We start from the raw sequence: 24,156 nt of genomic DNA on the forward strand, positions 1-24,156 counted from the left end.
AAGCACTATGACCTCAGTGAGGCCACCAGCTGCAGGCATGGGTGTTGAGGTTAGGTTAGTCCTGCACAGCCAGACTGTTCTGCAGAACACAACAGTCAGGCTGTGTTTCATTACCATTATGCACAAAATGCTCTGTCCTGTTTGTATTTCTCTAACTCAATTACAATCATATTGGGTGGAGGTAAGCAGAGGATGTGGCTTTGCTGTTCCTTTGAAATAGTAACAGGGGAAATGTTTTGGTGGAACATTTGCATGTATGGAGGCAAGATCTGTGGCTGAGCAGGGCTGCCTTACTGCGCAACAGCAAAACTCTAAAATTTCAGCGTGGTAGTTTGCTAGCCTGGAGGTTGTTTCCTATTGAAAATGGTAAAAAAGAAAAAAAAGACAGCAGATGGGGAGGAGAAAGCCATATGAAATGTGCAGCCGCTGGTAGGCTTATAACAGCAGTCTACATCCAGTGAGTAAAGACTAAGATCAGGTGCATTGCAAGTTAAGAAGCAGGTAAAATGCGCACCTAGGTGTGCTGAGTCATTCTAAGGACATGGAACATCACCTCTCTGGTGGGGAAGGCAGGAGATCTGGTGTGGAAGGTGGAGTGGTGCCAGCTAGAAACAGTTGAGCTACTGCCATGTAGAGCAAACCTTTGTATGTCTGAGACACTTGGGGTTTAAAAAAGGGAGCAGAACTGCCAACAGATCACCATGAGCGTGAACTACAAATGTCTGGTGTGAGGTCTTAAACAGCACCTTTGGAAGAATTTTCAAAGGTGCTATTGCTATTTTGTTGGGTTATTGGTGGCTCCAACCCTCCAGTGAGCCTACAGAGGTGGCAGGCGGTGTATAGAAAATGGATGGATGGATGGATGGATGGATGGATGGATGGATTCCAAGAGAAGTTGGGGACATAGATGGAGGCAGACCAGGAAGATTTGTAGGAAGCAAGAAGCTCTTCAGTGTTAAGGCAATAATGGTCACTGAGATTCACCCTGAGATGCTGAAGCTCTAAACACTGTTGGCCTGTCTTGGCTGACATGTCTCTTCAGTGTTGCATGGGGGTCCAGGACCGTGCCTGTGGAGACCAGAATAGTGGTTCCCATGTTCAAAATAGGGGGATGAGAGAGTGTGCTCCTATTATCAGAGCATCATACTGCTCAGCCTTCATAGGAAAGCTTAATCCTGGGTCCTGGATGCCATCCAGTCCTAGAACAACCAAAGTGGATGTTGTGTTCCTGGCACAAAGTCAAGAGTGATGGGAAATGGATCATACATGGACATCACAGCTCGACAGATGGGCTGGTGCACCTTCAGCATGATGCAGCCGTCACACTGGTGGTGCACTGGTGAAGAGTGAGCTGAGCTGGTAGGGAAAGCTTTCAATTTGGAAAGTTGACATATGTTGGTAAATGAATGAAAATGAATAGATGGCTGAAGTAACATTAAGTGTCTGAGAAAACACATGTAAAAGACAAATGAAGAAAAATGTAGATGAAAGAAAAGTAAAAACAATATATTCATAGCGTCACGCATACACTTTTGTGTCCTACAATTTGGGTACAGTTATCCATCATGCCATATCTTTACATGTAAAAGGTGGACACAGTCGTCATTATTATCCTTGTTATTATATTTATTCTAGTTTTGTATTTCTGGTCTTTCTTTTTTCTGAACTTTTTTAAAAAAGAATCTAGCTCTTATCTTATCTTATTTTCACCCTGCTTCTTTAAAAGTCATTATCATCAAGTGGCTTATTTTGAATAGATTTTATGTTGTACTGTATGGCATGTGTTGCTACATTGGTGAAATTTGATGCTTTTTTGTTTGTTTGTTTTTTAAACAGGCTTCCTTTTCTATGAAATGTGAAGTAATTACAATAAATAATATGTCTATTTGTATTGCCGAACCTTCATGGATGCTCACTTACTTTATATATATATATATATTTGCAATCAGACTTGAAATTCTCTTGGACCATTTTTCTGTCATCCTCACTCGTGTCCAGCAGAGGGCTTCATTTATGAGCTGCTCAGCATTTACTCCATCATATTTAGTGTCATCTTCCACTGACACACACTCTGATTGGAGATAATCATGATTGTTTAACCTTAACTGACTTGCTTCATTACCTAATTAACCAGTGTAAAGGGGTAATTGGGCAAATAATTGATTAGAATGATTCACTGGTGGCTCTAATACAGCCTCAGGCTAAAACCATTTAATAATGATTGACAGAAAGATTGACAGGTCAGTAATCAGATATGATAAGGAAGAGAACACCTTGAAGATTATTGTGTGATTAAAATGCTCAAAGACGGTTGCTCCCATAGAAGGTCCTAACATCCTCAAACACGAGGAAACAAACTCAGTATTAAACCTAATTAAATTGTGATGAACAAAGTATCTTCTGTTTATTGCTATAAATGGAATAAACCTCATCAGGAGCAAACAAAGAATATCTGACTTCAGAATAAATTCTGGTTTTATTTCATATGTATCCCTCCCTTTCTAGCTGTATGTTTTCACTTGTTTTACAAGGTCAAATATGCCATGAAATCAGTTATAAATACATTTGTTTCAGACCCTGAAGGCATGTGAGACAGTCGGGCGCTTCAGTTTCTCTTCTGAGTCTTAAAGTTGACCCACTGAGCAATGACTCATTCAGAAAGATGTGGAGGATGTGTCATCATCTTTCATTTGAGTCTAATTGCACACATGCATAATAACAGCCTAATGTAAATCAATAAGAACCTTAGATCAGTCTTAGCTGTAAGTTACAGTGACCCTGTTTCCATGTGGAGAGCTTCATCTGCCATGATTGTACTATAATAATCAGAAGTGGCAGAAAAGGAACCACATGTGCTATTGCTGCTTGTACTTAAAATACTTCTCTTGGCATAAGAAAGTGTCTATATTTATGTCTGATAAACATTTTAGTCCATAGAAACCTGAAAAAGTAGAGTTTGTTCTGCCAATGAATAAGTAATTTATATTTAACATACTATTGATTTAGTGGATTGGGCAAGATCATTCATTGGATGAGCAAAATTTCATTAATAAAAGACACAACTTTATTCATCCCAAAGGAAAATCTTGTGTCAGACATGGCTCAGATTTTTTTTTTAATGAGATTTTACATCTGAAAATGGAATATCGCAGATTAAACTGAAAACAGGCACATGAAAGTGAAACATTGCACATGACCATGACATGTTGCACTTGTAACTTTGTAACTGAAATACTGCATCTGAATGTGAAATTGTCCCTATAAATTTAAAAAACTGCACATGGTAATGACACATTTACACCTAAATATAAAATGTTGGACATTGAGTTGAAGCATTGCACCTGAAAATGAAATATTGTACCTAAATATGAGATATTGCACATGAATTTGAAACACTGCATGTTTAAATGCAATATTGTGCATAAATCACTCACCATCACTCCTCCCTCACTGACTCAATCTCACCCTCCTTCCCCCAGCTGGTCCACCATCTCATCCTTAACAATCCAGTCATTTTGGGTGAAAAGTGAACTGGACAGGCTGAAACGGGGCAAAGCTGCTGGTCCTGATGGTATCAGCCCCAGACTGCTGAAGGTCTGCCCCAGTCAGTGTGACATCCTCACATAGCTGTTCAACCCCAGCTTGAATGGGCAGAAGATCCCCGCGCTGTGGGAAACATCCTGCATAGTCTCTGTCCCCAAGAGGAAACATCTTACTGACTCCTGTTACTACAGACCTGTAGCCCTCACTTCTCACTTCATGAAAACACTGAAGAAACTGGTCCTCTCCCATCTAAGACGCAGGGTGAGGACCTACCCTGCATTTCCCCTATCAGTCCAGCATTGGTGGGGATGATGCCCTCATCTACATGCTACAGAGGACCTATGGACATCTGTATACCGTAGATGCGACTGTGAGGAATATGTTTTTTATTTTTGAGTGTCTTCAGCACTATCAAGTTGGGGCTGCTTGGTGAGAAGATGAGGATGATGCAGGTGGAGGCAGCGCTGGTCTCCTGGGTCATGGACTATCTGATCTGCAGACCACAGTATGTTCGGCTGCAGAAATGTGTGTCCAACAAAATCGTCTGCAGTGCAGGGGCCCCACAAGGAACTGTGCTGTCTCCTTTCCTCTTCACATTATATACATTCAACATCGGATATAACTCAGACAGCTGCTGTCTTCAGAAACATTCTGATGGCTCCGCGGTTGTCGGCTGTGTCAGAGGAGGACATGAGGAGGAGTACAGGGACATGGTCAGGGACTTCATTGACTGGTGCAACCTCAACAATCTTACACTGAACACCTCTAAAACCAAGGACTTCAGGAGAAAGAAGTCCACACTGGAACCGGTCACCATTCTTGGCACAGAGATGGAGGTTGTCTCCAGCTAGAGGTACCTGGGAGTGCAACTGGACGACAAACTGTACTGGTCCAGACATATAGATTTAGTACACAATAAAGGCCAAAGCAGACTTTACTTCCTGCAAAGGTTAAGGTCTTTTAACATCAGCAGGCCTCTTCTACGTACATTTTACCACATTTTGCCAGTGTTTTATTCTTTAGGGTTGCGTGTTGGTGGGAAGGGACTCATTCCAGGAACAGAAACAGGCTGAATAAGCTGATTAAGAAGACGAGCTCCACAACTGGTGTTGAGAGAGAATCAGTCCAACAGGTGGCTGGGGTGAGAATGCACAAGAAACTGAACTCTAGCATGAACAATGCTTCTCACCCGCTTCATAATCTGGAAGTGTTTCAGCAGAGCCCCTTCAGCCACAGCCTCACCCCCCTCAGTGGAAGTCTGAGTCCTTTCTATCAGCTTCAATCAGGCTTTTGGATTCACAGTAATTCTTATTAATGTTTTAACTTATGAGTTATATGCTGTGCATATGTTTTTAACTTTTAGGATTATTCTAACTTATATACTATTTATATGGTCATACTGATAAGTGATGGCGTTCTGTCAGGTTTGTGGATTCTCTGTGTGTTTACATGCTGCTGTTAGAAGTCATTTCCTATAAAGGATTAATGAAGCATTACATTTTTTCTTTTCCAAATATGAAGTATAGCACATGGAAAAGAAATGTTGCAAATAATGAATAAAATACTGCACACATACTCCAAATACTATGCCTAATAATAAAATATTGCACATGTAATTGAATGTGAAATTGACACGATTAATTGAAATACTGCACATGATAATGACACAGCTACACCTGAATCTAAAATCCTGCCCCTTCGATTTCAAACATTGAACTTGAAAATGAAGTATTGTGGATAAATATGAAAAAATGTGCATGATAACAGCATACAGCACTTCAATACAATGAGATATTGCACTTGAATCTGATGCATTGCATGTTTTAATGCAATATTGCACATAAATATGAAATATTGCACATACAAAATATGAAATACTCCATATGGTAATGGAATATTGCACACAAATTCAAAATATTATGCATGATAATAAAATATTGCTCATGAAACTGAAATATTGTGCATGCAATTGAAATATTACACCTGAATGTGAAACTGACACTATGGAGATACTGCCCATGATAATTACACATGAATATAAATATAAAATGCAACACATTGAATTTTAAACATTGCACCTGAAAGTGAAATATTAGGCATACGAAATACTACACGTTATAATGACAGATTTCATCTAAATGTGAAACACTGCAAATGAAATTGAAACAGTGCATGTCTAAGTGCAGCATTGTGCATAAATATGAAATATTTCACATAAAATAAAATATTGCATATGATCAGGAAATACTGTACTCAAATTTGAAGCATTGTGCAAAATGGTAAAATATTACACATGCAGTTGAAACATTGCAACTGACACTGAAATACTTTACATAAATATAAAAAAAATACACTTAACTATAAAATGTTGCACATGAAACAGAAACAGTGCATTAAAGTGCAACACTGTGCATAAATATGAAATATTGTACATGTCTATTGCACATGAAATATAAGATATTGCACACGATGCACCTAAACGGGAAATATTGCACATTACAGTGACATATTGCACATAAATGTAAAATATTGCACCTCAAAATGCAATATTGCACATGAAACTAAAATATTGCAGTGGTATAAAACTGATATTGGACAAACTAGTCAGAAGGTGTGATTATTCAAAATGACTAATACAAACTGTTGCACTGATTTAATTGTATTCATTTATTTTTTCTTGTTGAGCCTAAAGCTGTGTTTTCATAGTTTGGGGGTCTTTGTGTGTTTTCTGTTGGTGTCCTGCAGTAGCTGTGAGAACTGATGCAGGCTGACTGTACTACCTCTTTAAGGGAGGTTACCTGGGGAGGAGGAGGGGGACAGGTGTGAGCTGCATCATCAGCTAACGGGGACCGGGCACGTGTTTATGTCCCGTTCATAAACTTGAGCAGGACCCCCCCGGTGCCGCCGTGTCCCGGTCGGACGGGATGTCTGACTCACTGCTGCTCTCTGCGCGGCGGAGCTCGAGCTTTCACGCCAACTCCACCGTCAGTGACGTCTGCATCACGTGTCCGTCTCTTCCCTCGGCACGTCGGTCGTATTTTCCTCCCCTCCGCTGCCTGCCTGCTTTAACACTGAGAGCCACTCGAAATAAACAAGCGCAAAAGCAGGGGGGCCGTTGCAGGGACCGGTTCGGCTCCGGTGTCACGGTGATCAGCGGCCGATGGACGGAGGGGTCGGACACCTATAAGTTACCATCAGTGGAGCCCGAACCTCCGGTCCGTTTCTGGCTCCACTGAGCCCCGTATCAATGTAAACTTTGTCATACCTGCGCTGAATAGACGGAGCTCCGACCGCGAGAGGTGAGTGTAGCTTTTTGTTATACATTTGTACAAGTGTTTCACCTTTCCCAAACTTGTGCGAGCTATTGTGGAGGCTTACCTTTGCGGGCTGCGCTTTGGCTCAGCGGTGCTGGCCAGCTGCATGTCGCCTGCTTAAAATGGCGACAGCCGACGGGGGGGTGAGAGAGAGAGAGAAAGGGAGAGAGAGAGAGAGGGTGAGGGAGAGTAGTTTTTTGGGCTGGGGGGCTTGCCTTTTCCCTCCGCTCTGAATTGGTTCCACTGTTCCAAACCTAAAACGCCGACGAGCCCATTAAGTTGGGTCTCACTCCGCCTAAGTTGAGCGGAAGATGAACACGCATCATTTTCGGAAATGTTTGACGCCGCTGCGCTCTGGGACCAGCGTTACAGTGCGGCTACTTTGTATCTGTGCAGTCTCACCCAATACTGCTAATTGCTCACATTTCCAAACACTGTTATTTCATATCAGCAGCAATTAGGTGCTGTCAGATCATGTTAAAACCAGATCTGTGCGTTTTTCACCCAACGAATTGCCAGAGTTTGCCCATTTCTTCAATCTGTGCTTGAATGAAGAAGTTAGAAATCACTTTGACACTCATAACTAATCCTGCTGTTTCATAGATTGAAAGGCTTGTGTGTTATTCCTCAAGTGTCAAGGTGTTCACGTGCTAGTGTACACATTTCATCTCATAGTTTATGTTTTATTGTATGTTCCCTAACAGCCGGTTATGAGTTTGCAAGCTGTTGCCTTGGTTATTTATCATGTCAGTGTTGTCATGAGTGTGTGTGACTCCAGGGATTAGAGCAAAGCTTTCCCAGACAGCTAATTTGTGTGTGATGTCCACGTGAGTCCCAGGCATAGACGCAGCTTAATCCAGCTGTCTGTTTATCACCCACGGTGCAACTTTTCCTCGTACAACAAGCCAGTTTTCACACTTCTACTGATCACATGTGGAACAATAATACAGAGTCACTGTATCAGATATGGGGAATTTCCAATTACAGATGAAAACATGCACAGTATTGCTACTGCTGTTGGGATGCCTCGTCTCACTGTGTTTCATTGTGTTTCTGTGGCTTCATGTCTCACTGAATAGTCCCCCCTTCTCCCCTCTCTCCCTGTCTCTCCACCTCCAAGCCTTTTCTCCTTCTCTTCTGTTTTAGGTTTGCAGCTGACACAGGTTGAGCTGCTTTGTGTGCGAGGGTCAATCAGCAATCACTTACTAAAACCATATTTTGGCCTTGCACTTTTGTTCACATCGCCACTTAAGAGTCACTGTCTTTTTGCTTTAATCGCTTCCATTTTAAGCTCATCTATTGACCCGCTGACGACTTCATAAACCAGAGCAGTTCTTTGCAGTCTCTCAGTAATGACTTTTCATCTGTGAGTTTTCCCACCTCTCTGTACTGACCCATGAAAATGACAATTTGTTTGCAGATCCCCACCAACTATGACCACAAAAACAGAGTCAGCCGCTGCTCAAGAGCCTTTTTCACAATGTTGGGGGAAGAGCAGCGCGATCCACTCGCACGTCCACAGCCACCAGGTTTGGGTCAGCAGCGGGAGCAGCCTCTTGCTCTGCTTGGCTGGTTAACAGCTTGTGATGTCAGCCATTTTAGGTTGGACAGCACAGAGCATGGTGCTCCGCCATTTTTCTCTCCCTCCCCTCTCTCAGCAACCCAGTTTTAACGCATGCACTGGCAGTGGCCACAGCAATGCAGCCGTCTGCAGCCCACACAGCCATCCGTTCCCTGACCTGAGAGCAGCCCAAATGGGACTCAGGATGAGGCGGGACGACACAGCAGGAACACTGTCATTGAGGTTTTCTTATTGTTGCCAGCATTGTGTAAAAACTGAAACAGCCATGGAAGGACGCTTAGATAAACAGAACATGGGAGCATTTCTAGTGGTAGTGAGTGAAACCCTGGAGGTGATTGACTGGAGAAGGTTACATGGAAGTGTGTCTGCTTAAGGTGGGAGTGAGCAACCAGCGAGGCATTTTTGTTTAGAAATTATGGCGAAGGATTTGTGTTTAAGGGCGCAGAAGCTCATAGACAGGAGAGGGTTCATGTTGGTAAAGTCAGTTAGCTTGAATGCAGGCATCTGCCAAGATATGGGGCTTCTTCATGTATCCATGCCTGCATTACCTACAGTGAATACAAGAGCCCTGCATGACTTCTAGGCCCCTGCAGGCCGAACACAAGAGCCACAGAGAGAGCTTGGAGGGTGTGGGGGACGGGACAGGGTAGTCACCCAGGCAGATGTCTGGACGGACACTCAGCACTGACTTAACAGGAAGAGACGGCATCAGGCCCGGCCAATAGCATGGCTTGGCGATGGCGACCACACCTAACAGAGAGACATCAACACCGCGTGAGGGAGGCACTGAAATAGGAGCAGGGCAGGGACTCTCCAAATACCACTCACAGGGGTGTGTGGAACAAACAAGCCCCGCTAGAGCCGAGGACCGGGTGGCATAGGAGATGTGCACCAGTGTGTAGGTCTGAGCAACCGTGTGAGTGCATGTTTACCCACATGTGTGTGCTCGAGAAAAACGAGCTGGTGGGAGAGAGAGAGAGAGTGAGAGGGGGTAGGAGGTGGTTGCCATGGGGACAGTAACACACCAGTGGCGCTGCCGACCTGTCTCCCTGGGCCAAACTTGTTCCGAGAGGGAGGAATGGTGGGAGGGAGGGAGGGAGGGGAAGCAAAGAGTGCAGAGACGGTTGGAGAGGGAGGGGGTAAGAGGGTGAAGAGAAAGAAGACGAGTTGGGAAGCAAAAAAAGGAATGGGCTGCTTGTTGTGCACCAATTCTGAATGTGTTTCACACATTAATATGGACGCTACACCTGTATTCTCAGCTAGGTGATGAGATGAGTAGCTTAGCTAGCTTGCAGTTTTCCTAAGAAGCTGCCGGCTTTGTTGTGTATGTGTGTGCGTGAGTGAGAGTGCTATTATTGGTCTGTACTCAGAGGATATAGCCCAGGCCCAGACAAGAGTCAGGCCAGCGGATGAAAGGAGGTCATGCAGCGCTGAGCCATTGATGAGGCGTAGATAATATAAGTTATGAACCGAGAGGTCAGCAACGTTGTCTTTGTGTGCCACGGTGAGATCTCTGACTCTCGCGCACAGGAAAATGGCAGCCCGACTACATCAGTAAACAAGCCTCACACACACAAGCATGCAGGCAGCCACCCCCGCACGCCACACACACACACACACACACATACAAACACAAACGCGAGTACACATGCACCCCCGCCCACCACACCTCCCTCCTCTCCAGTCTCAAGCTCGCAGGAAACCCACACATGCAAATGCTGACACACATAGCAGACACAAACCCACCGTCGCCACATGGTCAGTCGACGTATGTGCGACGTTCAAATTAAAGTTATCGGCCGATGCACTCGCGGCAGTGAGTCAACAGAACCCGTCTGAGTCGGGCATTGCTGAGACATGAGCTGCACATTTGGGCTCGCCTATAATAGCTCTGCTTGCATTGTTGCAGTCTTCACCTGTGTGAGGCCTCTGCTGGCTGCTCCTGACTTGCTGATGTTTTTCTGCTGTAGTGTTCACACAGTTATGGTATTTTTTTTTTCCTGAAATGCCAGCAGTGGGATATGTGAAGTTAGTAAAGCACTGCCAGTCAGTCTTAACACTTTTTAATATGTGCAAATAGGATTTTATACTTAGGGAGGCATTGTGTCCTTATAATTTTAGTAATTACTGTGCACGAGCCACTCGAATGCATGTGTGTGCGCAGACAGACAGTGAAGCTGAACTCCAGGTTGTGTCCACTGGCTGAACATTCCAGGCTTTGCAGTGCAGTGAGGAGGAGGAGGAGGAGGGAGGAAGAGAGGGATGGAGGGAGGGAGGGAGGGAAAGTCTATGTGATTGTAGTTTGGAGCAAGAAGGAGGCTTCGAAGCATGGGGGTAGGCCGGGTTGGGCAGGCTCGATGGAGGGGGGTATCAGGAAGGAAAATTCCTCACTGAAACACCTCAGTGCTTCCTCCACGATAGTTAACACCCCTCCTTTCCTTGCCTCCTCACCCCAAACCGGCTGCCCATCCCCCACTATCCTCTCCCATTCGCTCTCCCTCTCCCTCTCCTCTCCTCTCGCCTGCCACCCACACCCAACGCGACCACGTGATGGATGGCTGAGACTGCCCACCCATAAGCCTTTGTGTCGGTCATGTGACCAGCCTGCCTTGGCAAAGTGGTGCCCCCTGATGCAGAACTGAATGGCAGGGGAGTAGGAGGGGTGCACAACAAGCCAAGCCAAGGGCAGTTACTCTCTCTGGGAGGGTGCAAGTGGGAATAAGGGGCATCACGTTCCCTCCACAGTAGCAAACTTCATTTGCCTGTTAACCCCTCACACTCAGACCCACACTGAGGGTTGCATGCCTCTTTTTTCTGTTTTGCGGATCCAAACGGGGACTGCTGGCAGCTTTCAAATGCAGGACGGTGAAGTCTTTATACCTTCGCTCAGTTAGTGTGTGAAAGGGCGTCTGTCAATCCGCGGTCCTGTGAGGGTTAACTGGGCTTTGTGTGGCAAACCAAGGACTTATGCGTGTGTTTGTGGGTACACGACAAAAAGAGCATTTGCCATCGAACAAGTGGTGTTTGACTAGAGACAGGTAGATTCATTGCATGACTCTGAGTTGGCTGCTCACCTTAGACTCATGATCGCTGCTGCAACAGCCTTGTGAAGGTATGCGTAGACTGAAACTACCCCCACGCCCAATATGAGCTTACTGTCTTACTGGAGCTGCTCTGTTTGTGTATAGGAAGGGTACAATCTAACAAAAAAGGATTATCTACCAGCAGAGGGGAATTTGTTTCGGGTTTGTTTGTGAAGTATCTTTGCGTAGGGATGTGTTGATCTTTTTGGGTTTTTCGGGTGTTCCAGTCGCACCTTGTTCAGCCGGTGAGCTTTTGCTGGTCTGTGCGTGAGGTGTCATGTCGAGGCAGAGTGACTGGGAGAGTAATTGCCCTAGAGCTGTCCTCCAACACTACATCACCACTTCTGAGTTCGAAGGAAGGAAGGGAGGGAAAAGCTCCTCCACAGGAAGCTTCGCCATTTTGCAAGGAGACACAGAATGTATAAGTGTAATGAACATTATTTAAAAATCCACACCCTCATCCAGGTGTGTTTCAATCTGTGCTGCCTATGTTGTCTTTCCATCTTTACTGAGGAACATCTGTTGAACCACCCACTTGCTTAATTATCAAGCACACTCTATCTTAAGCAACGCATTCGCAAGTGGGTATTTGAAAGCACAGAGGCAGTGGATTAAAGAAATACAGAATGTGCTTTCTCTGTGGGGGTGTGTCTGAAAGAGGGGAAGTGAGACAGAGTTGTGTGGGGGAAGGGAAAGAAAGGGGTAGGACAGGAGCGCTCCCAAAAAGCCATAGTGAAGAAGCAGGCTGAGCTCATTTTAATGCCCTCATAAAGGAGATAGCCTTGAGTTTCGTGGGGCTAGAGAGTTGAGGAGAGGCCGTGATTTTTTTTTTTTTAATATTCAATATCACCAGCACCTCTAGACTTTCAGGAGTCTTTTCACAAGGCGTCATCACTACGTATGCTGTTGATACCTTACCTGAAAATATTAACGAGGAAACTGACTTGTACTGCGTTTAGTAATACATCCCATCTCCTCTATCATTTCTACTATAAGGTTTAAAATTGTGTGTCGCTAAATGAATGTCCAGTGCAGGTGTATCCCATTAGATGGTTATTAATGAAATAACACGTTTTACTCTCTTATTTCCAGGATTTCCCTGAATACTGCAGCGAGAACCACATCAGGACCTATGGAAAAGTCCCGCCTTCGTCCTTCCCCCATGCCTGGTCTATAGTCAACGAGAAACCCTTATTCTCTCTGACACCTCGCTCTCAGCCATTTGACCGACCCTCCCCACCCTGTGGTCACACCATGGCCAGCAAGAGGAAGTCTACGACTCCTTGTATGATCCCCAGCAAGATTTTCCGCCCCCCTGAAGAGGTGGAACGGGACTCTCCGGTTCTTCTCCATCAATCCAGGATTTCTGCTGGGGACAGACAAAGTCCTCTGGATCCTGGAGAGGCATCTAAACCGGAGGCAGGGGACGCTGTCAAAGACGGCGCTGGTACTTATACCTGTAAGCCTTGCAACTTTGAAACCCATGACCTTAACTTGTTCTTGGATCACGTCTACACCGGTCATCCAGACTTCCGCGCGGACCCAGGCTTCTTTTGCGTGAGCTGTGCGTTTTCAGCGCCGAAGTTTGAAGGGCTGGCCCTGCACAACGCCAGAGTTCACCCCAGCACGTTGAACACCACCCTGCAGCTGAGGAAGAGGGACAGGAGGCTGGTGGTAGAGCAGAGTCTGGTGACAGGGGCAGACACGGGGAAGGATAGTGAAATTTCCATCACGAAAACGCCAATCATGAGGATGCTGAAGGGCAAATCTGAACCTAAACGGATTGTGGTGTCTCACCCCGTCTCCGATGAGCCTTCCTCAGACCCAAACTCCAGCTCTGCATCTAGAGAGACTGAAAGAAAAGAAGCTGCTGCAGTAACAGTCACTCATGTCCCTACAATTGTCCACAATGGAACGACCAAGGTCACGCTGCCATCAGCGATCCAGATAGTCAATGGCTCAGGAGCATTACCGATGCTGAAGACGCCCATCACACAGGTACATGTTAGTTTTTAGTGTATATGTCTTATAATAGTTTGTTTTGATTTAAATGACATAAATGTAGGTTCTGAATGTGTTTTTTTTGTGTATTTCTTTAGGTTGTTTCAGTTGTTCAAAACAGGAGCCTTCACCAGTCTGCACCAGTCACAGTCTCCTCAAATGTTTCTTCCTCTTCATCAAATTCATCTTCAAAAAATCTCCCCAAGGTATTTGTTGTTTTTCAGTGTACCAGTATTGTGACAGTTAGATTGGATATTAACCCTCATGTTGTCCTGCGGGTCAGAATTGACCCGGTTTAAAGTTTGAAAATGTAGGAAAAAAATATTTTCACATTGAAACTTCTGATGTCCACATTTTCAACATGTTTGGGAAATCTTTTTTGGTGGAAAAAATAAATGTTTAAAATGTTTCTTTAGGAACATTTGATTTTTTTTGTGAATGTTCTTACAGAAAATATTAGAAGTTTTACTGATATATCACTTTAGATATTTTTAAGATTTTTTGGCAGATTTTTTTTACCAATTTTTTGAAAATATTTACAAGAATTTCCTTGTCACATTCGGGGGATTTTTTTTAACATAAAACCTTTAAGGGAAACTTTTAAGGAATTTTCTTCCTGAAGGTTTTAGAAATATTTTAGAAATATTTATGGGGGGTTGCTGATTTTTTTTTTTTTTTTTTTTGTCAGACAAGGAAATAATATTTTTTGGTGCCTGTAAAGGAGGGTTCAGTAATATAATTAGCATCACTGATTTTCCCATTTTTCCCCTGCAGGTAATGATTCCTTTGAGCAGCATCCCTACCTACAGTGCCTCCATGGACTCCTCTTCCTTCCTGAAGACCTCCTTCAGTAAGTTCCCATACCCCACAAAGGCTGAGCTCTGCTACCTGACTGTGGTCACAAAGTTCCCCGAAGAACAGATCAAGATCTGGTTCACAGCTCAGAGACTAAAGCAAGGCATCAGCTGGTCTCCCGAGGAGATCGAGGAAGCCAGGAGGAAGATGTTCAACACCATCATTCAGACAGCGCCCTCCAGCTCGCAGAACCAGAGTCATCACAGCCCAGCCCAACACACAATCACAGTCCTGCCTGCCTCGCTGGGGGCCACAGGGATCCCTCACATTCTGCAGGGATCTCTTGTCAGCCAAGGAGGGGTAATCGTCACGCAGCCTGTAATGGCAAATGGTATCCAGGTTAGCAGTGCTCCTGTGGCCCTGGCCGTCACACCTAAGCCCCAGGCAGCAGCCCGCCCCATGATGCAAGCCCGACCTGCCGCTGCCTTGGTGGCGGACAAAGGCGTCAGCATGGTGGTGGGGACGGTGGGCAGCAGCAGTACAGGTAGTAACATCATAAGCAGCAGTAACAGTAGTAGGAGTGGGGGCGGGAGCACAAGCAGTGTTATTAGTAGCAGTCAAGCGAGTGTCATCAACCTTAGTCTAGGAAACAGTAATCATAGTAATAGTAAGGTGAGCAGTGTCAATGGCAAACACAGCAGCACGAACGGCAACTCCAGCGACAAGAGCAATAGTAATGTTAGCAGCCATGTCAACGCTAAGAACACTGATATCAGCAAAGCCAGCAGCACCAGCATCGTACAGAGTGACAAAAAAGCCACAGACAGCAAATCTAGTAACAGCAAAAGCAAAACGGGCAACGACGGACAGAAGAGCAAAAAAGATACTAACGGTAGCAGCAACAAAAATAGCACAACTAGCACAAGTTCAGATGATGTTGATCCTTCTGCCATCGACTCGCCACCCATCAAAATGGAGGAGGCTTCTTCCCCGGCCTCCAAATCTCCTTCGCCTTCTCCTACAGCTCCTCAAAGCAGCACATCCGGCTCCAGGACACCTGTTAACGCCTTCCTGGACCCCAGCTTTTTTAAAGGTAAGAAGTCTCAGGAACAGCTCAGTGCCCTGAAAGACAGTTTTCAGATGAGTCAGTTTCCTGACCAGGACGAAGTGGACCGCCTCATTGCTCTGACCGGGCTCACGGTGCGAGAAGTTCGCAAATGGTTCAGCGACCGACGGTACCACTTTCGTAACCACAAAGGCGGCCGCTCCAGCACAGGAGGACAGACTAAACCAGGCACTGCGTCTGGAACAGGGAGCACATCAAGTACGGCAGGAGGCAGCGCCGCCGGCAGTGCCAACCCAGTCGATTTGTCTGAAAATAACAGCAACTCTGGAGCCAAAACACCCCAGCACAGCTCTGCTCCCTTGAGCCCAAGTGCTCCACCGACTCCCACTTCCCCCACAACGCCTTCCCGCCGACTCCCAAGACAACCTTCTCCTGATTTCACAGCCATCCGCTACAAGGAGAGAGAACCCCACCAGGTGAGACTCAACCGTTTTTGCGTTATGAGCTGAATACGTGTTTAGGTTGGTGTTTTCCATGTGATTACCTGATTCTAGGGCTTTTGATTGGAGGAGAACCTCACTGATTTACACATTGAAGTGTGTTTACACATGTTGAGGAGTACTGCTTCATATATGTAAGAAGTTGCACTAAAGATTTTGTGGCTCTGGAGGGAGCTGTTTGGGTGTTGTTAGTTCAGCTAAATGAACTGCTAGCATAACACACCTGAATGTCGGTGTGACCTGCAGGCAAGTTGGAATAGAAAAAGAAAATATCGCTGGTTCTCCTATATTGATTTTGGGTCCTTTTTTCAACTTGCACTGTTATAGGGATGAAATGTGACCTTTACAATTATTAAATTCTTTGTAAAAGGCATGAAAATGATGAAAAGAAGTCATTATGGTTTTCTAGGCACAAATATGATGTCTTTAAATATCTTGTGTGTTGAGACAGTAAATGTTTATTTTTTTTAATAATCAAGTATCTTTTTAGTTGTGCTAAATTTGTCAAGCATATATTGACCATGTCTGTTTATCTGTTACATTCAGGTTAAGGCGCTAGAGTCCAGCTTCGCCCAGAACCCTGACCCGGCAGGAGAGGAGGTGGACAGGCTGCGATCCGAGACCAAGATGACCAGAAGGGAGATCCATGGCTGGTTCGCTGAGAAGAGGAAGAGAGTGGCCGCGGAGAAAAAGAAAGAGGAGGCGGAGCGGGCGTTGAGAGAGGAGGAGGAGGAGATGGAGGTCGACGGAGAAGAGAGACAGAGAGACGACGGTTCAGGAGAACTGAAAGTCAACCCAATTAAAATTAATCTGAAGATGCTGAAGGTGACAGAAGCCAACGGCAAAGCGGAGGCTGAAGTGTCGGATAGCACGTCAGTGCCGCCTCAGTCCGGCCACACACCCGCATCCTCCCCGGGCTCCTCTTCATCCTCCACCCCCAAACCATCCCAGTCCTCCACCCCGACGCCCAAACCATCCCACTCCCCCAAACCCACAGCCATCCGAGGCAAGAAGACGGCAGACCAGCTGCACCTTCTCAAGCAAGTCTACTCCAGAACTCAGTGGCCCAGTGCCACTCAGTACGATGAACTCATCTCAGCTACCGGGCTGCCCAGACCTGAGGTGGTGCGCTGGTTTGGGGACTGCCGTTATGTGCAGAAGAACGGCCAGCTGAAGTGGCTGGAGTCGTACCAGAACACGGCTCTGGAGGAGGACCTGCAGGACGACAGCGTGGAGATCCTCCAGGCTCACCTCAACCTCCACGGCAGGCTAGAAGAGACGCAGGTACAGATCACAGCAGGCAGCGTTTACACAGTGTCTGGGTCGTACATGAACACAGAATGACTGAGTTAGCAATTAATTAATCATGTCAAATGTCACGACTATGACAAAAGGCAACACAGGATATATTCATTTATGTTTGTAGACAAAAAGTGAGTTGTTATTCCAGAGGATATTTTTGTGGCTTTGCAAAAGAGTAAAACAACACTATTAAAAGAAAGGCATAAAATTTCACTTCTTAATTGCATTTTAGTTCAATCAGAGACAGCAGCGAGGTCAGTAAATCTACTTGTCTGTGCTCTCCTAGTGATTTGAATTTCATTAATAAATCAGTTCTTTTAGTGTTAACTTGCAAAGACAAAAGCTAACCATCATACCAAATCATATCTGTTAATCTGCACAATTCAAAGACAGTATTTCATTCACTTAGTACTAGACTTAATACCCGTTTTTGTGTACTTCTCTAATTAACAGAGGATTGAGTGTTTGGTCATGTCACCAGGAAGCTGTGAAACTATTTAAGCCTGCACAAGTCTTTGTCAGAATTTGATCATCAGAACTCAGGCCTTGAATTTCCTGGACTCAGACGGTGTCCTTTGTTTGTTTAGTATTACTTTGATGCTAATTGATCTCACGCTGGGAAATTAAAGCGTCACGACTGCAAAGAAGAAATGCAAAATGGATGAGTGGCATAAATCAGTAAACTGAAACTAACATCACAAACACACAGCATGAGTATCTACTATCCAGTGTGTAATACGGAACATAAAGAAGTGGGTAAATACTTTAAACAGATCTTGTAAACACAACTTTTCTGATTGGTCTTCATTTTATCTCAGTGTGAAATAATTCTGATTGTTCTGCTTGGGTAAATTGTTCCCCAAACATTTGAATTCATATTTACGAGGATGTAGCTATTAAGTATTTATCTTTTGGAGGTTTGACTGTGTGAGGTTCAACCCACAGGGCGACACGAGGGTTAAGGAGGAGAAACGATAAGGGGATATTAATCAGGTTATTTACTTATAATAGAATCAGTAGAAGTCTAAGATAATTTTCAGTCTCAGCTTTTCAGTAATTTCAGTTTCAAAGTGTAAATAGTTAGGAGTAGGAAAAGGCACATATGTGTGTAACTAAATATTTACATCGTAATAAAACTCTTTATGATGACAAGAACGTGTAGATACTAAAATATCAGCATGGATAGCTGCTGTATGTGGACTTAAATTAACCATAATCTTTATTCTAAACTATTCTTCATGCACAGTTGCAGGAGCTGGCTGATACGACTGGTCTGACCGTAGACCTGGTGCGATACTGGTTCTCCACCAAGGCGCCTTTGCACAGGATGGAGCAAACTGCCGCCGCCACCGCTCACACGACGGGAACCAGACCAGTTGCACCGGCAGGCGTGACAGCCGAGCAACGAACAACAGGATCCTCCCCTCTGGAGCCGCAGCCAGGAGGCGGGACGGAGGAGAAAATGGAGCAGTCGGTGTGCGGTGTCACAACACAAGCAGAGGTCAACGCTGACAAGAGTGTGAATGCTGCTAAAGGTAATCCTCATCCTGGAATATAGCTGACACATTTAAAGCTCTTTAAACAGTAGAGTAATCATATTTGTGCGGCTAATAGTCCCAAACCTCAAGATATCCAAACTACTGTTACACGTGACAAAGAAAAGCAGCAAACTGTCATATATGAGAAGCCAGAAGTAGAAAATATTATATTATCAAAGCAGTTCATTCAGTTTCTTTGTTCATTAATCACTGGAGCTCTATAACTGGTTTCATTAGACTTTTTTTGTAGGTTTAGGGGCATTAAGAGGTGACAAACAGGGCTGAATCACCATCATCATTTTTCACAATTATCTCTCAGGTGACATGTAAGTGTTAAGGTGGAACATAACACCACAGAATGACTGTAATAAGGAGTAATGGGGCATGCTGTGACAGGTTTTTGATTCAAAGCTAACCGTACACGTTTTGCTGCGAATGTTTGCAGGGTGACAGATTTTCTTTTTTTTTTTTTGTGCTTTATTTCTGCAGGAACCGATTGAAGAGGCCTTTTGTGTGAGGATGGAGTTCTCAACGCAGGTGGTCTTTGTTCTGGGAGTCTGACTAAAAGACGGCAGATGCGTTTGTAACAGGATCACTGAATGGAAAGGGATCTTGAAAGCATCCCCACCCACCCCACTCCCCCCCAGCTTCCCACTCACACCCCTAGAGGTAGGGATGACCTCCCCCGTTACATGAGACTAAAGCCACTCATTCTCCCTGCCCAGCCCGTCTGCCCGCCGCCTTCTTGTCTTCTCCTGTTTTGTCCAGCCCTCCGCTAAACACACACACTCCAGTTCTCTCCCGTCCACCATTTGCCCTTCAGAAAGAAGTTCCAGTAGAGACTGAAGTGGAAGGAGGAAGAGGAGGAGGAGGGAGGGGTGAGACTGATGGTGTTTTGCTGCCTGCTGTGATGGGAGAAAGGAAGAAAAAAAGAGGGTTGATGTGGAGGCACAAGAGGAGGAGAAAAAAGCGAGGAGTGTGGTGGAGTTTGAGACCTCTGGGTTCGGGGTTGGACGGTTATCGGCTGAGCCAGCGCTCAGACTGTACGTTTGTTTTGGGGTACGAAAAACTGCACAGGTCACTGCTACAGGGTGCTTGCCTCGGCCTTACAGTAAATCACATGAAACTTATTTTTCCATTGTCTTCGAAGTCTTTTTCGCTCGTGCACTCAAACTTCGTACTCGCAGCTTACTTTAAACGTGCTAGCTAGAGTGCTCACAGGACTGGATGTAAAATGCAGCACAGACATTCATTTGACCACGATGTTGAGTTTTAACGTTTTTGTTCTCACTTTTCATTTTCTATCTGTACATACTCTCTGTTTAAACGCATCACGAGGTCGTTCAGAACGGGAAAACATCTGGAATGGTTTCATCCGCAGAGGTCGAGCACCCTGTTGTGTCGGAAACGACGAAAAGAGCGACACGATATATTAGACTGTACGGAAAACGGTTTGTGTTGTAGCATCAAGTGCTTCTTTACGTCACTGTACGTATATTTGTTTTTATGGAACTTTCTTATTCAATAACTTTGATTGTAAAAGAACTGTGAACTTTTACCAGAGTTCCATACTTAGGCTTGATGTATAATTTTTACAAATGGCATTTGCAGAATAAACAGAATGTAATAAATGTGTGGCTGTGTGGATCATTGGTCAAAGTCAGAGCCCCCATATGGTGCACAGCGGTGGAAAGATGGAACATTTGGCCCTATGATGAAAACTGAAGATTTTAGTTTAGTAGCATACATTGTAAATTTGGAGTAGATATGAAAATACGAGGCTCATGTAATCCCAGTCAAGAGGAACTTGTTACAAATTGTTTTACATAAACGATCAATATATCAAACAATATATAGTCTTGTTTTGAAATACAGCATATATACATATTCATGTTTTTTTTTTTTTTTTTCAAAACTCACTGCTCACTAATGGTAAATATTGGTTGTTTTTTTGTGAATGTTCTTAAAGAATGATATATATATATGTAATCATTTTAGATATTTTTATGATTTTTGGGAAGATTTTTACTCATTTTTTGAAAATATTCACAAGAATTGTCTTGCCAAATTTGGGGGATTTATAAAAAATAAAACTTCAGGGAAACTTAAGTATTGGAATTTTCTTTGGGGAATTTTTTGCTAAATGTTTGGATATTTTTAAGACCAGGAAACAATATTTTTGGTGCCTGTGCACGAGGACAACAGGACGTTAATCTTACAAAACACGCACCTTAATTACACAGGGGTTTAAGGTCCTAACCATAATTTTAATCTCTCAATTATCACATTTTCAACTCCAACACTTCAGTCAACCTCTCAGGCAGCTGTTCACACATCTTGGACTGAAACTAAACTATTGGTTTCCCGTAGTGCGGTATCTGAAGTTACTGAAATCAGTTTCATGTGCCGTGGTCACATCTAACAGACAATAAATTCTCCTCACCGAGTTACATTTTAAGGAAAAGAAAATAGGACAGAGTTGTATAAAGTAGTAAGTATTTTATTTACTTTTCAGGCTTGAATATGTTTCATATGAAAGGCAAAATTAAAATGAATACTTTTCCTCTCCATAGTTTAGGCACATTACAGAAAGGCGATTGTAAATGAGACTGTCACTAACAAAACAGACAAGATTGGAGAAAAAAAATGAAAGCACAAAGAAATTTCAGTTAAGGGCCCTGTGCACCCACACAGGTGCTCAGTTATTCTGGCTGATTAGACCTCATTACAGGTTTGTGGGTGGAATCTTTCTCCCTTTGCAACACTAATAGAGTCGGGGACATATCAGTCAAACGTGGTCTATGAGCGATCAATCAAAATAAATGAAAACACCTGTGTGGGTGGACCATGAGCTGTGCAGGTGCTTTATGCCCACAGGGCAGGTGAGAGATGTGGCTTTAATGTGATGTGTACACAGATGGAGGCACATTGACATCAGCAGACAGGTCAGCAATACGAGCAATGCAGCATCGGAGGGTGAGCTCTCCACAAAAACCATCCACTGACCACTGCAGGAAACAAGTAATACGGAGGAGCTTTGGAATTAATATCGGGGGTGAACATACGACGAGTTTCTAAAGATTTTCTGAGACCTCAAGTATTCACACCTGACCCTGCCTCTACCTTGAATCATACCATATGGCTTAACTGTGTCTCAGTGGTCCGACACTGAGAGAATATTGAGCTTACATCATAAAGTCGTCACATACGAGCAGAGAAAACACTGTTTCAGGTTTACAGACCTGTTCAGATAACACCATGGGTCACACACACGAGCCGGGCTCTCTGAAGGTGCAAAACCACCTTCAGCCACCGAGACGCAGCTACAGCAAAGTTTCAAGCTTCGACTCTGCCTGTTCCTCCCAAGAACGTTCTCACGCCACAAAGACAGGAAATGACATCTCCCTGCACTTCTAAGAGCAAAGACATCAGCCTCAAGAGACGCCTCGATTGCCAAGTTAGAAAAACTTACGAGTAGAATTAAAGTAGCTGTAATTCATTAGTCTGGTTTTTTTTTGCACATTTCATCACAAATAAACTCACGGGCAGTGGACATTTAACTAGATTTTACGGCAGTGAAAATGAAATCCTCACAGGTTTCTAAGAAGCAGCTTGGTGCTGTGACCAAACAAAAGGTTCCTCATGTCTTTGTGGTGCAGCAAAACACACTAGACGGCATGACTTCTTTTTTATGCTTTGCACTGGGTCACTGTTGGTCAATAATACTGTCTTCTCTGATTCAAATACGGCAAACACAAATTTAGTAAACAGTGAACACCTTTTACCTCAAAATCTGCTGAAATTAAAACATTCTGCTCATCGATCGCGGGAATTACTGTTAAACTGAAACACTGAATCAAGTGGTCAGACATTCAATTAAGACTTGAAATGTCAGTTAAATAAAAAATCCAGGGAATGTAGGGCTGCATAGTTAATCCATTAATTATATTACAATCCTCATCACACGTTTCCATAATCTCAGTATTTATGGAATGCCGACATATTTGAAACATCTACAATGTTCTGTGTACAGTAAATGAATCAAATGTGAGCATACATTTATGTTCCACAGCCCACTATGACCAACACCGACTGTAGATAATGACCACATTATTGAGCAGAATAATCAGGACATATATAATCTGCAGCCCTGTGAACTATTACTTTAACAACCGTGCTGCCATGAACTACAAACAAACATGTCGATAGCTGATGATGGCAAAAACTGGAAGGAGAAAAAATGAACACAATTCTCATTCACAATTAGACTACAACCTTTAACAGGTTGAACAGTTCTCCCTGGTCCTGCTCATCACACAGTGACGTGTTGGATTCCAGACGGATGTGATCTCTGAGGGGTAAGACTATCAGTGAGGGAGACAGATGTGTGACTGTGGCTTGTAAAGGCGCCTGCAATGCAGGAAAATGGAATGATGTGCAGTCGTTTGGAATGCAAGTTTGAAATAAAAAGAAGCGTGTTTGTATGTTTGCAGACGTAACTTACGATGCTGCCTGTTCTCTCACTGCTTCCAACAAGCCATGACTTCTAAAGTAATATCACTCCAGGTTTAAAGTACGAGTTCAACTGGAGGTGCATCATTTCCTCCACAAAGCAGATAAGAGAGAGACATTAAAAATAGCTGTAGAGAGCCCTCATGTTTTACACATATACATAAAAAAAGAAAAGTCACATTATGAATGTTTAAAGGTTTAAATAATTATAATAATTAAAAACATGGAGACAGGAGCTCTTTGAGAGCAGGTCAGCTGCTGCTGTTCTCTGGCCAACAGCACAGCAGGAATAAATAGATCTATTCATATACGCCAAATAGAGAAGAGCAAAGAAACCTAACTGGAAACAGTTTCAAACTGATACCTTTTACAGCTCTCTCTTTCCCTCCAAACCAAGCAGCTGTTGTGCACACTGAAAACACCAGACAGTGCAAACCGCCTCACCACACGACCAGTCCAGAGCTGGAACTTTTTCAGCTTTTTTTGTTCTGCTGTGAATGTCGTTTCTTCTTCCTGTCCGCAGAGGTCAGCTTCCTCTCAGCAGCCCCCCCGTCCCTCCGATGTCCGAGCCCCTCCCTCTCGTTAGGCGAGTGGTGAGGAGGCCGGGTGGGGTGTGTGTGTGTGTGTGTGAGAGAGAGAGAGAGAGAGAGAGAGAGAGCGAGAGAAAGAAAGAGAGAGAGGGGGGTGTGTTTGGAGAATGGAGGGAGGGAGAGCTGCCTGAAATGTAGGCCAAAGCGGTGGTGGGCGTTTCCATGGAAACAGTGTTCACAGCAGTCAGTGACATCATCAGTACGGGGAGGGAGAGGCGACTGGGGGGGAGGTGAGTGGGGTGTGGGGGGTGCGCAACAGAAATGCGTCCTGATTGGCTTGGACTTAGACACGGTTCTCTCCGCCCACTTTGGTCCTCCGCAACATCCTGA

The 24,156-nt window shown here is 44.3% G+C and overlaps 2 protein-coding genes and 1 long non-coding RNA gene across 3 annotated transcripts in view; 1 reads left to right on the top strand and 2 right to left on the bottom strand.

Annotated features, from left to right (window-relative positions):
• Positions 1-3,098: 3,098 nt before the first annotated feature.
• Positions 3,099-8,465, bottom strand: LOC127534318 (uncharacterized). Its single transcript, XR_007942382.1, has 2 exons — positions 6,922-8,465; positions 3,099-4,216 (listed from the first exon to the last, which is right to left on the bottom strand). It is a non-coding gene; the product is annotated as an uncharacterized LOC127534318 (long non-coding RNA).
• On the top strand, positions 6,415-20,355 carry zhx3b (zinc fingers and homeoboxes 3b). The gene is made up of 7 exons (XM_022190182.2): positions 6,415-6,842; positions 12,615-13,520; positions 13,622-13,729; positions 14,298-15,860; positions 16,431-17,168; positions 18,433-18,721; positions 19,214-20,355. The coding sequence occupies exons 2-7, from the start codon at positions 12,777-12,779 to the stop codon at positions 19,222-19,224; spliced, it is 3,453 nt and encodes a 1,150-aa protein (XP_022045874.1). The 5' UTR covers positions 6,415-6,842; positions 12,615-12,776; the 3' UTR covers positions 19,225-20,355.
• An 848-nt stretch (positions 20,356-21,203) lies between these two features.
• plcg1 (phospholipase C, gamma 1) overlaps positions 21,204-24,156 on the bottom strand; it is a 29,009-nt gene continuing 26,056 nt past the window's right edge. The window contains exon 33 of the mRNA XM_022190183.2: positions 21,204-24,152. Within this exon, the coding sequence (XP_022045875.1) occupies positions 24,110-24,152 (43 nt within the window). The 3' untranslated portion in view covers positions 21,204-24,109. The remainder of the gene's footprint in view (positions 24,153-24,156) is intronic.

Source organism: Acanthochromis polyacanthus, chromosome 6 (assembly GCF_021347895.1).
Source record: "Acanthochromis polyacanthus isolate Apoly-LR-REF ecotype Palm Island chromosome 6, KAUST_Apoly_ChrSc, whole genome shotgun sequence".
In the NCBI taxonomy this organism is placed as follows: domain Eukaryota; kingdom Metazoa; phylum Chordata; class Actinopteri; family Pomacentridae; genus Acanthochromis; species Acanthochromis polyacanthus.